This window comes from Chiloscyllium plagiosum, unplaced genomic scaffold (assembly GCF_037043375.1).
Source record: "Chiloscyllium plagiosum isolate Xiang-an unplaced genomic scaffold, Cpla_swu_hap1 HiC_scaffold_29, whole genome shotgun sequence".
Classification (NCBI taxonomy): Eukaryota; Metazoa; Chordata; class Chondrichthyes; order Orectolobiformes; family Hemiscylliidae; genus Chiloscyllium; species Chiloscyllium plagiosum.
Genome location: NW_028270167.1, coordinates 23,300,292 through 23,313,495, shown reverse-complemented (window position 1 = coordinate 23,313,495; position 13,204 = coordinate 23,300,292). Strand labels below are relative to the sequence as shown.

General features: G+C 38.6%; 1 protein-coding gene across 4 annotated transcripts; it reads right to left on the bottom strand.

Moving 5' to 3' along the window:
* Positions 1 to 2,561: 2,561 nt before the first annotated feature.
* On the bottom strand, positions 2,562 to 12,291 carry LOC122540690 (mth938 domain-containing protein-like). 4 transcript variants are annotated; one of them, XM_043676774.2, is made up of 5 exons: positions 12,241 to 12,285; positions 11,464 to 11,514; positions 6,860 to 7,001; positions 5,286 to 5,381; positions 2,565 to 3,607 (listed from the first exon to the last, which is right to left on the bottom strand). In XM_043676774.2, the coding sequence occupies exons 3-5, from the start codon at positions 6,989 to 6,991 to the stop codon at positions 3,467 to 3,469; spliced, it is 369 nt and encodes a 122-aa protein (XP_043532709.1). In that variant the 5' UTR covers positions 6,992 to 7,001; positions 11,464 to 11,514; positions 12,241 to 12,285; the 3' UTR covers positions 2,565 to 3,466. The 4 variants fall into 4 exon arrangements, with proteins under 4 accessions (XP_043532710.1, XP_043532709.1, XP_043532707.1 ...); XM_043676772.2 differs by having other exon boundaries at positions 11,464 to 11,517; positions 12,241 to 12,278; XM_043676775.2 differs by lacking the exon at positions 11,464 to 11,514 and having other exon boundaries at positions 2,562 to 3,607; positions 12,241 to 12,291.
* Between the last annotated feature and the right edge of the window lie 913 nt (positions 12,292 to 13,204).

The window sequence follows — 13,204 nt, the reverse complement described above, 5'->3', positions numbered from 1 at the left end:
CCTTTCCTCATAAGACCTTCCCTCCAAACCAGGTAACATCCTGGTAAATCTCCTCTACACCTTTTCCAATGCGAACACATCCTCCCTGTAATGGGGCAACCAGAACTGCACACAATATTCCAAATGCGGCCGCAGTACTGTTTTGTGTTGTTGCACAATGACATTACGGCTCTGGAACTCAATATCTCTACCAATAAAACTAACACACTGTATGCCTTCTGAACAGCATTATCAACCTGGGTGGCAATTTCCGGGGATCTATGTACATGTACTGCAAGATCCCTCTGCACATCCACACTACCAAGAATCCTTCCATTGATCCAGTATTTGCCTTCCTGTTATTCTTTCCAAAGTGAATCACCTCACATTTATCTGTATCAAACTCTATTTGCATCTCTCAGCCCAATTCTGCTGTTTATCCAAGTCTCCTTGCAACCTGCCACATTCTTCCAAACTGTCCACTACTCCACCGACTTTATTGTCATCTACAAACATACTAACCAATCCACCTATGTATACATTGAAGTCATTTATAAAAATGACAAACAGCATTGGTCCCAAAACAGATCCCTATCACACACCACTAGTAACCGGACTCCAGGCTGAATATTTTCCATCAATCACCACTCGCTGCCTTCTTACAGAAAGCCAGTTTCTAATCCAATCTGCTAAATCACCCTTAATCCCATGCCTCTGCATTTTCTCCAACAGCCTATCATCTGGAACCTTATCAAAGACCTTACTGAAGTCCATGTACACCACATCAACTGCCTTACCCTCATCCACCTACTTGGTCACCTTCTCAAAAAACTCAAGGAGGTTTGTGAGACACGACCTGCCCTTGATGAAATCATGTTGACTATCTGAAATCAAATTGTGGCTTGCTAGATTTTTATAAATCCCATCTCTTCTTTCCAAAACTTTTCCTACAACAGACGTAAGGCTCACTGGTCTGTAAGGAGAAAGTGAGGACTGCAGATGCTGGTCTATAATTATACCTGGGTCATCTTTACTGCCCTTCTTGAACAAGGGTGCAATATTCGCAATCCTCCAGTCCTCTGGTACTAAACTAAAGTGACTGCATTTTAAAGGATGGCCTGTATGTACTTATTTAGGTTGAGACCAGGAGGACTTTAATCAGTGGGTGGCTTCTTTCTAGGTTGTGGAAACAAAGTGTCTATAGCTGTTTATCTGTATGGTTTTCTGTAAAAAAAAAGAATGCCACATTGCCATCAGGATAGATTGCAAACAGGTTTTTTTTTAACTTGTTCAGCAATTTATATTTTTCAGTAAATCTTTACTGTGTAAATCAGAACACGAGTTGAAATAACCCTATTCAAGTTCTGGTAGAAGATAAAGGCACATTCTAGGCCATTTAGATTATCTTACTTTCCGGCAATGCATTGAACCATTCAGGTTTTGACAAGATTTGACAGGGTAGCCATTGACTGGTTGCTGCATCTCAGGACAAAGAGGATAACTTAAGGTAACTTAGGATAACATAGTACTGGGCTAAGGAGACATGTCTTTTGAGGGTTATGAATCTTTGAAATTTTCTACCTCAGGGGCTCCACTGTTAAGATATTTAAGGCTGAGATAGTCCGAATTTTGTTCAGAGGAACAAAGGATATGGATTGCAGGCAAGAAAATGAAGTTAAAAATGTAAATTAAACATAATTCTATTGAATGGCAGAGCAAGCTTGATGGGCTGTAATAATCCTGTTCTGAAACTTATATTTGTTGTATTGTAATTAGCTGATTAAACCTTTCAAATGTTGAAAAGCATCTCCACTTTACTAATCCAAGGTCACCTTTAGCCAGATTGGGGTAACACTGTTTGTAAAAAAAATCATTCAAGAGCAATTGAATCATTGCAGTCAGACCTGCAAGTGTTCCGAATACAAGTAACAGGAAACTTTTCAATTTTTACTCAATTGGAAAAGTAGATTTCTGAATCTTGTTTTTTTTAATGGCAGCAAATTTACAAATCACACCCAGTAAAACCAGAATGATATTTCCTTGCTGGAATATTATATTCAGCTACTGCGTGAAGGTTTTCTGTTCGCTAGATGTTCCAGATTCCTTACGGGCAGTTGTAGCAAATAAGTTGTTATGGCTACAGCTGGTGCTACTGATGGGAACACTTATATTTTAGTTGATTCATTACTTTCCAAATTACAAGTGGCTTCCCAGAAAATAACTTAGGTCATGGCGTTACCTCAATTACACCAGGCTTGGTGAGTCAATGTCAAAGAATCTTGAAACTAAAATTTATTTGAATATGCTCTATAGGTTAGTCTTTTCAAATTATAGGTCAAACATTTTTAGAATGCACCGATTTCTTCTACTCTAATGAATCCTTTAGAATTTATTTCAGCTTTCTCCTATTACCATTAGACAATTAATGTGCTCAATAACTTCTTTAAATGCAGCACCAGACATATTTTTGTAATTGAGAAATTAATTTAAATAAGGTTGTTTGTTAAAGATTACCCAGCAGCCCATATGAGATGTCATTTGTCAACAATTTTTGCAGCAAACTTTATTGTGGAAATGTTAAACAAACTGATGTGGGCTGAGAGCACAGTGACAATATACCTTGTACAGTGTTGTATGAATCTCCAAATCCTTCAAGCTGTGATATTTGAGAAGTCATTCGTGTAACTGGTGAAAAGATTGCATGGATTCAACAACCCAAATGACCTCCTTTTGTGCTACAACCATCCTATGATTCTATGAAATACTTGGAATAAAGTATATGTGCGATTGTGAAACGTGACTCGTGGGAAGTGTAATGATGTTCTGTCCAGGACTGCTGTATTGCTTATGAAGCATTTCTGTTATGGTTACTTTGCAAGGGTTTTGTCTTCTTGATACTCTAATAACCTTCAGGACAGATGTGCCAAAGTTATCATAGTTACAGCTGGTGCTTACTGATGGGGACAGTTAAAATGTGGTTGGATCTGTTGACTTTCACATTATCAGTAGGTTGCAGCAAAGGTATTTAGGTCTTATCATTAACTCCTTTGCCCAGAGTCAATTCTAATCAAAGAGATAAATATCTAGTGCACACAATTCTGGGCTATATATAAACAAGATAAATAATACTCAATAATAACGTTCAAAACACTGAATAAGCCAATGCATGTGACATCCAAGACAAGCGCTGAAACACAATGGAGTTCAACATAAACATTAGTTAGAAGTAGCAAGGAACATTTATTATTCATTCAAACAGGGGAAAAATTCAAGCATTGGCTTATTGTAGTCCAAATAATCATTTTAGTTGCAAAAGTAAGCCACTGGATAGTGTTAATTGTTTACATCGTTTTCAAAATCTGTTCTAACTCAAAGTTTGTGTTCTGAAAAGTAATGTGCTTTTGTATTGTGCATGAAGTATCATAACAAAGTGCTAAAACTACCACCTAAAACAGAACAAAATATTCTCCTGTAGTCCTTGGATGCTTCAGCAGGTTGAATGGAAAATTCCTCCAACGGCAACACCTTCCTTCACTAGTTTGTTGTACTGCTGCACAGCTTTCTCTGTTTGGAGAACCACAGGATCAATACCCTTACTTCTGATGAAGGACAGAGTTGCTTCAGGCACCTAAAATCAACATTGCAAGTTAGATTTCCATGATGCCTCTTCAATGAAAGAAACTGTGCTCATTACTGATTTGGATCAAATCTGAATCCATAACAAATCAATTGATAGCCGTTTCACAAATGGGTAACTTAAAAAAAAATGATGCATACTGGTCTGACTTGAATTGTACAACTTAAATGCGAGCTCCAGGATGACTAGTACACTCATTTCCAAAGTAGCACTTTTTTAAAAACATTGGATGCCGTCTGGAAAATCTATTCATATTCCATTTAAATTCCATGTGATAGTAAAGTGATGGCAACTAATAACTCCCAGCACAAGATCAAAAAAGTAACCACCATGAGTATTTTCTAAATGCAGTGAATAGTTCCTGTAATGAGAATAGGGTTGAAGCAACTACAGTGGGGATGTTGAAAAGAGAATTTGACAAGCACCTGATGAGGAAAAAAAAAGTAGGAGTACAGGGAAAGGTAGGGAAACAGAACAACTTGAGTTGGTCTAGGTGAGGGCCAGCATGGATATAATGAATCAAATAACCTCTTCTGGTGCTCTAAAACCCCCAATTCATAATCTCGAGATGTTAGTAAATTTAGCTTGATGAAAGGTCAAATTCACTCGACTTTTTAAAAAACTGGTAACATTTGATTTAACAAGCTGAAAACTTGAAAAGGCAGCATTTCCCAAGTACCGGACTGAACTGTCAGCTGTGATTAGAATTTTTTATTCAACCTATTTTTCTAATCAACCTGTTCAGAGATGTTATTATACATTTCGGGAGCAGATGGAACTTGAACTCAGATGCTACCACTGCACAAGAGGGCCCCAGCTGTGATTACATATTTACTTTGTAGTGGAGCCTAAACCCCGAATGTTCTGACACAAGGGGAGTCAGTCGCTGCTGAGGCCTACATTACTAGCATCATTATATATTCAGTAATGTAGTGCAAGATGTTGGATTGGATGAGCGTGATCTGACATATCTTTTGATATTTTAATCTCAGGGCCTTCTTTATTATAACTAGTGATCAGCAGTCTGATGCTTCTTGGTTTACCATAGCATTCCAAAGGGAGTCGGAGGAATTTCTGGCTAATTTCCTGTAGCAGCAAACTTGCTCTATGAAGATTCTCAAATGGATACTTGTATACAACTTTATGGTAACTTAAGGTTAATAATAAAGGAATGGATATTGTAGTGGTGATGTTACTAGACTAATAGTTTAATTCTCTGGAGACACAGATTCAGATCCCACAACAACGTGGTTGAATCTGAACAGCTCTCTAAAATGATGTAGGAAGCTTTCCAATTGTAGCAGGAAAAGCAGAAGAGCTGAATTAGCTTTGTTGCGGTATTTAGAACCAAATGAGCTGCAGAGGTTTAAGAAATCAGCTTGCTATAATCTTCTCAAAAGCAAGTGATAGATAATAAACATTGGCCTTTCTGATGTCCCATAAGTGAATTTTAAAATTGACAGTCGTGCCTCTCAGATAAATTCTGTATATATATATACATACATACATACACACACACACTTCATATAAGCATGATTGTCAATGAGTCACCTTTCTGTCCAAATCTGAATATCAAAAAAAGACAATGACCTCAAAAACCAACAGCAAGTGAAGCTTAATGAGTCTTTTATTCAAAACTTATAATTCTCTGAAAACACACAATACTTACTTGCAATGCTTCGTCCATTCCCCTTCCAATTACTAGTGTCTGAATACCTTTGTTAACAATTTCATTAACATCAGCTGGTTGAATTCCAGGTGTATGCTGTAAAAACATGGGGTCAAGACTTAAAGCACAAACTACAATTCCACAAAATCAGAAACTTTTTTTTTATTCACTAAGGGTTTTCAGGGCTTATTAACTTCTCTTCAGCTGGTAGTTTTGAATGATAGGTGCAGTGATTGTTGAAAGCCTCAAAGCTCAGAAGCCTTCCCATTAAAATATTGTACATGTCCCATTCTACAATATTTTGGTCTCCAGAGATAAGCCGTACAGAAACGAGTCACACAAATAAACTCTTGGAATATACTTTGAGAATTCAACCATTAGGGCTCATTTCAGCTAAAAGGAGCCAATGTGCTAATTGGCTATAGGTCAGGCCCTATATAGAAGTGCTAAAACTCAACATGGCAGCAATTCTTAGCACATGCACTTGACCACAAAGGAGACCATTCGATTACCATTTTTAAAAATCTGGATTCACAAGGGTAATTAAAGTGTTCTGGTTTCTCCGGTAAAATTTTCCAACAAAGTATAATCAGGAAAGAAAATGGTCATAGACACCACAGATATATTTCAACCAAACACTTGAATTCATAGAATTTTTTTATATCTGAAAGACATACAGAATGTCACCATACTGTACAGATGAAAACATACACGTACAAGGAAAAAAATAATAGGCAAAATGCATTTCAGTGACAGTGTCGAAAAAAGGATGAAAGTAGTATAACTAAAGAGCTTTAAATATAAAGAATACATTGATATGCATCAATATTATTTCTGCCATGCACTTATGTATTGTTGCAAGTATCTCCTTTAAACGTTAAATACACCAGTTTAATGCTGTTTATCGAGTATCTATTGTTTAGGTTCAGAGTCCCAAAGTGGGGATCAGGACACTATGTGGGATTGTGAGCTGAAGTTTTGAGGTTGAGCTCTTGAGACAGCAATGGCCATCTTAGAGCTTCGACCAAGCGATTACAGCTGTGATCTCAGTCTTGCAGTCCCCCTTCCAGTTCCTAATTCTTACTGAGGGGCCATGACAATTGTCAAGTCTTGAAATGGCATCACAGTGTGAAAAGCTTTATGAAGCACTAGTTTAGGCTGAAGATTGTGTTCATGTTATAAAAACAAAAAAGCTCCAGAAAACTCAGCAGGTCCAGCAGCATCTATGAAGAGAAAGCAAAGTTAACATTTTGAGTCCAGTGATCCTTCTTCAGAACTAGTTTCTATTTTAGTGTATTCATTTTTTGTTGTTGTTTTTGTTTGATAGGAATTTTCTTGAATTTAAAGTAAATCATTCGACTGCAAATATTACAACATCAGAACAAGGAATTGATAGAAGAACTCTATGGATCAATGTTCACAGCACACACAGTACTACACAAAACCCTTCTCACTGTAGACAACATCCTTTCATGCAATCCAACGGCAGACAATATGTACAAATGATATTGTTTTAAACTACAGTTTGCTGGATTACTATGACTTTCAACAGTTTTGAGTAAATCTTTACTCACACGAGTTCCTGTCTCTCTCCAGTCCCATGTTCGGTTTCCTCCTGGCCAGACTTTACAATCTTTGTATCGAGTATCACTGCCCTCAACCTTCATTTCACCCCACCTTAAAGAGGCAATAGCTGGTGAAGTCATGGTTCACTCACTATTGGGAGAGGAAAACAAACATTTAAGCTTCCAAAGCAACTTCAGATTTTGGAAAGTTACAATTTGGTCTGAAATACAGCTCGAAGCTTTTGACTAAATGAATCACTGGAATGTTTGGAATTAGCACTTTCAGCAGAGGGATTAATTATTACAGAGATTTGTTTATCTTGTTTTTTCTTGGATGGCTTTCTTCTCATGCCCGGGTATGGATCAACAGATGTAGACCTCCAAAGAAACTACTCTACTTGTGTAGGCCCAGACAGCGAATGTTCGTCAATTGTTTGATCAGAAAAAGATAAAGAGAACATCAACAGAAATCTCACAGTTGTTCCTTTTCCTGTCGCAGGATAGTGAGGCACCCTTGCCACTGCTCTTTCTGAACTTGATTAACCCGCTTTGGTCCATTTTTTAATAAATTAATTTGGGAATGTGGGCTTCACTGACCAAGCCAGCATTTAACCTCGATCAATGATTGCCTTTAGAAGGTGTGCTGTTTTCTTAAACCATTGCTGTTTTTTTAAGTGTCAATACATCTGCATTAAGGAAGGTCAGCAACCTATGTTGAACCTCAAAGGTTTCCAGACTGTAAGGCACCAGATTGTGTTGAACTTTCAAGTCAATCATGTGCTTTCTCTTTATAATATTAGATTACTTCAAAAAATAAACCAATTACATGGTTGCATATTATCATATTTCCGCTTAATTGTAATAAGTAAATTAGGTGGCATTGGTTCGGTTTATTTTAATATCTCATTCAGATTTAACAACTCAGATCACAACTTGCATTTACAGATAACTATGTATACGATCTAAGCAACAGGAGCTCTTAGTTCTCTAAGCAATAATGTCTCTTAAAGCAATTGTTCAATAGAGAGGCTTAAATATTTTGGACTCTTAATGAGGGAAGTTTGAACATTGGATAACAATAGGATCAGGCTGTGATCATCCTGATGGCTTACTAGTTTGCCTGCTCACTATGTTCACATTTGAATAAGTCACTTGGGTGAGACACTGAAGCAGTACTGGCATCAACTGGCTTGAACTGGAGCCATTCTCTCCCAAAAGAAGAGGAAGAAAATCATAATGGAAATAATAATAGTTACAGCTGAACAGATACTACATAGGTGTGAAGCCATTTTATCCAAACACATCAAATCTTTCATGTAAACCTATGACTACTGAAGTCACATCATCAAAATAAATCTTGATTAATTCTTGAGTTTTCTTCTGCACACACTAGCCTGAATGCCGGCACAGGTGTGAATCATGCTTCGTGTGATAAAGTGGTTCCAGATACAAAGTCTTGATCTTGCCTTTTGCTTTTGTGCCCATGAACCCTTGTGTTCAACAAATATTTGACTAAAATTAATGCATTTATATTTTTGATGTTCCCTTCATTCTTAAACGAGTTTATATGGCCTCATCTCCCTACCATCTACACTTATCTACCTTACAATTTTTGTAATTCAGTTATGAGAGAATAAACAAAATGGAATGGTGACCTCCCTTGTCTTTACTTTTCCATGCGATTCAACTATTAATCTTTGCTCCTTACATAAATTTACTAATTTGATAGTATTGCTCATCATTATTTGTATTTGTTGTGGTTCTGCAAATAACTACACATGTCAAATAGGGCATTGCTTCCAGATCTCTTTCAGACTTTCTCCTTTTATGTTCATTATCATTTGAATGTGTCTCCCATTCTTTCAGCCAAGATGAAATAGTTCACCAAATTTTATCTATGATTGCTCTGCTTACTTGTCAATGTTATCTATGTGCTTCTTTCATTCAATGGATGCCTCAGTTGTCCACCTGCTCCAGCTGAGTGTCTTCTGTGAATTTTAATGAATACCATTTCCTTTTTCTGAATCAAGTTATTTCCACAAATTAATAATGAAGGTCCAGCGCTGATTCCTGTAGCACCTTACTCAGTACATCTCTCCAGCTTAGGATATCTTGTGATTGGTATATTTCGACGGTCTTTGTCAGTGACTATTGTCTCATTCTTTCACTATTTGTTTCAGAACAACTACTTGTATTAACTAGTAATTTTACCACAGTAAAACATCTCTGGATGCTTAACTAGTCATCAACAAATACTTTTGACACTGAGCTAAAGTGAAAGTTCACAGCAGCTGACCAAAAGCTTCACTGAAAAGTCAGTATATTAACTTTTAGAATCACATTATTGTTACAAGTGCACAAAAAGGTCATTTGGCCCATTGTGTTTGCAACAGGTCTCTAATTGAGCCTTGATTGAACTTGTCTCCATTACACTTTTAGACATTGCATTCCAGACTTTATCCACTCACTGCATGAAAAAGCTTTTTCTCATATTGCTTTTACTTCCTTTGCCAATTGCTTTAAATCTGTGTCCTGTTGTTCTTCATCCTTTCATGAGTTGAGACAATTTATCCCCATCATCTCTGTTGACCCCTCACGATTTAGAATACCTCAGCTCAAATCATCTCTTCTCTAAGGATCATAGTCTTGGCTTTTTCAACTTTAGCTGAAGTTCTTCATCCCTGAATGGTTTTTGTGAATCTCTTCTACACCATTACAATACCTTCACAACCTTTTCACCACACCTCTCGCATACTTTAATTTATTGTCTCACAACATTTTTCCTATCAAAATTAATCACTTCACATTTCTCATGACTTTAACTGCCACTTGTTCACCAATTCCATGTCTATGCTGTTTTCGATTTCTAAACAATCTCCTCACATTTTGCAATTGTTGGAACTGTACTGAGATCTAGGCCACGAGTATAAATCAGGAAAATCAAGGGTTCCAATCGCTGTTCCTGCAACTTTTCTTGCTGCTGCGCAGTCCTTCAAGGTTCATGCACAGCTGAAGCTTATGGACGCTGAAACCATGCTTTAGCAAGTTGATCGACATCCATAGAGCTTCCCAGCAGTTGCACAGCCAAGAGGGAATGTTGTTTCCAACACTGGCCCTTTGCGTGAATTCCACTAAAAGCTTCCCTCTAACCCGAAGAATATCCATTAAGTACTAGTCTCTAATTCCTATCACTCAGCCATCTTGCTGCTGCCTATTTTATTTCATGGCTACAACTTTGCTCAAGCACTTGTCATTTAGCACTATATCAAATGCCTTTTGAAAGACGATACACACAATAGCAGCATTACTTCCTTGTAATTCTTTCTGATCTCTTCAAAAAAGAAAGTTAAACATAATTTTCCCTTAAGAAATTCCTGCTGACTTTCCTTAATTAACCTGTTTTTCTCCATTTATATATTAATTTTGTCCCCAATTATAGAACATAGAAAAGTACAGCACAGAACAGGCCCTTTGGCCCACAATGTTGTGCCGAGATTTAATCCTCATGTCAAATATAGTAACTTAACTTGCACACCCTTCAACTTACTGCTATCCATGTGCATGTCCAGCAGTCGCTTGAATGTCCCCAATGACTCTGCTTCCACCACCACAGCTGGCAATGCATTCCATGCATTCACAACTCTCTGCATAAAGAACCTACCTCTGACGTTTCCTTTATACCTTCCTCCTAATATCTTCAAACTATGACTTCTCGTACCAGTCAATCCTGCCCTGGGGAAAAGTCTTTAGCTATTGATTCTATCTATTCCTCTCTTTATTTTGTACACCTCAATCAGGTCTCCTCTCTTCCTCCTTCTCTCCAGAGAGAAAAGTCTGAGCTTATTCAACCTTTCTTCATAAGGCAAGCCCTCCAGCCAAGGCAGCATCCTAGTAAACCTTCTTTGCACCCTCTCCAAAGCCTCTGCATCTTTCCTATAGTAGGGCGACCAGAACTGGATACAATATTCCAAGTGTGGTCTCACCAGGGACTTGTAGAGCTGCAGCAAAACCTTGCGACTCTTAAACTCGATCCCTCTGTTAATGAAAGCCAAAACACCATATGCTTTCTTAACAACCTTATCCAGTTGGGTGGCAACTTTGAGGGATCTGTGTACTGCACACCCAAATCCCTCTGTTCCTCCACACTGCCAAGAATCTTGTCTTTAATCCTATATTCAGCATTCGAGTTCAACCTTCCAAAATGCATCACTTCGCATTTATCCAGGTTGAACTCCATTTGTCATTTCTCAGCCCAGCTCTGCATCCTGTCTATGTCGCGTTGCAGCCTGCAGTAGCCCCCTATACTATCGACGAACCTCCAACCTCAGTGTCATCTGCAAATTTACTAACCCACCCCTCAACCTCCGCATCCAAGTCATTTATAAAAACTACAAAGAGCAGAGGCCCAAGAACAGAGCCCTGTTGTACCTCACTCAACACTCACCTCCAGGTAGAATACTTCCCATCTACAACCACTCTCAGCCTTCTGTCAGCCAACCAATTCTGAATCCAGATAGCCAAATCTCCCTGTATCCCATACTTCCTAACTTTATGAATGAGCCTACCATGGGGAACCTTATCAAATGCCTAATTATTGTTAGAAATTTCCTCACCATTGAAGTCAAGTTGAGTTTTCGTTTTGCTGGTCACAGAAAATGCCAGTCCTGCTGAACGTTTCCCGAAATTTCGATTTCACATGAATTCGTATCAGATAACAGGAAAATGTCAAGAAAGACACAGAAGAGAAACTTGAGATAATCGTACAAAATGACACAAGCAACGTTTAAATATTTCCAAGTCCACAAGTAGAGTTAATGTAGAATTATTTTAATAGCAGTAGGGAGTTCACCTGAGATTCCCATTCCATTCAAAAAAAGTAATTAATTGGCATGAATAATAAATAGAAGTCTTCATATTTGTAAAATGCACCTGAAAGTCGTCCATTTAAATAGTAATACCGTATCCTAAATAACCCAGTAAAGACGACGACAAAGTCACTGGGGAAAAAAAGGCGTTGCAGACGTGGAAATTTATGCAACATTAGGACTTGGCAAGCTGCCAGAACTGGTGCAGTTTTACTTCTGTTTCTGGAAATGAATCCAGAAAGTTGCCAACGTGGCAACTGATCCCTGCAGTAATGTTTCATGTCGAATGTGATTTCTCCTATCAGCTGAGCTGACAAGCGAGTTTGTACATGTACTGGTGTTTTTGGTGAAGCTAGAGGTGGTCCCGGGGCACTGGAGGACACCGAGAGAAGCTCAGCGACCTATCCCTCCCACCCGAACCTCAGGCCAGGGGAAGAGGCTCACACGGTCCGGCAGCACCCTCCCTCTCGGCCGGGGACGAACTCGCCATCAGCAGCAACTTGAAAACTCCCTCCCTGCACTCACCTCCCGACAGCCGAGGGTGAAGCTCAGATTTCTGGAGACCAGCCCCTTGTCCTCAGAACCACACCCACCGTTGTCATAGTAACATCTCGCAAAATACTTCCATCGCAAGCCCATTCATTCACCCTCCCCTTTCAACCCAGCAGCATCTCTCATCACATCTCTTCCACACCCAATGCTGCATAAACTGAATATTTTTAAAATGCAGATAAATTCATTCACAGAATGAGGGCAACGCTGGCCAAGCCAGCATTTATTGCCCATCGGGCAGTTAAGATTCAGCCACATTGCTGTGGGTCTGGAGTCACATGTAGGTTAGACCAGGTAAGGATGGCAGCTTAGCCCCCCCAAAGGTATTAGTGAAAGAGGTGGATTTTTACAACAAGCATCCACAATTTCATACATATCATTAGGCTCTTAATTCCAGATTTTTAAAAAAATTTTGAATTCAAATTCCACTATCTACCCTGGTGGCATTCAGATATGGGTCCCCAGATCATTACCTAGGTTCCTGGCGAACAGTCCAGTCATATTCCCAATAGGCCATCACCTCCCCCAATTAAATATTATGAAGTTCTAAAGCAAGATTTTGAGACCATGGGTAGCTTGCTCCTCCATGACTGATTCCTGTCTCTTCATGAACTGACTGAGGCTAGTTTGGATTGCTTTTGGTGTAAAGATGAGTTTAAGCACCTTGTGCACCCATAAGCTACCACCTCTAACAGTACCTAATGCTGTCCCTACCTAAAGTCAACTGCTGCCACAAATTTCATTCACATTGACTTTATATTAGACTTGACCAACCCAATACACTTCTGAGCAGGCAAGTTTCCAGGACACTTTTGGTGAGTCTACATTGTGGACAGAAGTGGCACATTTTTCAGTCTTAGGGCTTAGTGGAACAGAACATTTAAAAATGCAGTTAAATTTGAGTCTTTGGAATTCTCAGTGCCAGAAGGTCATGGAA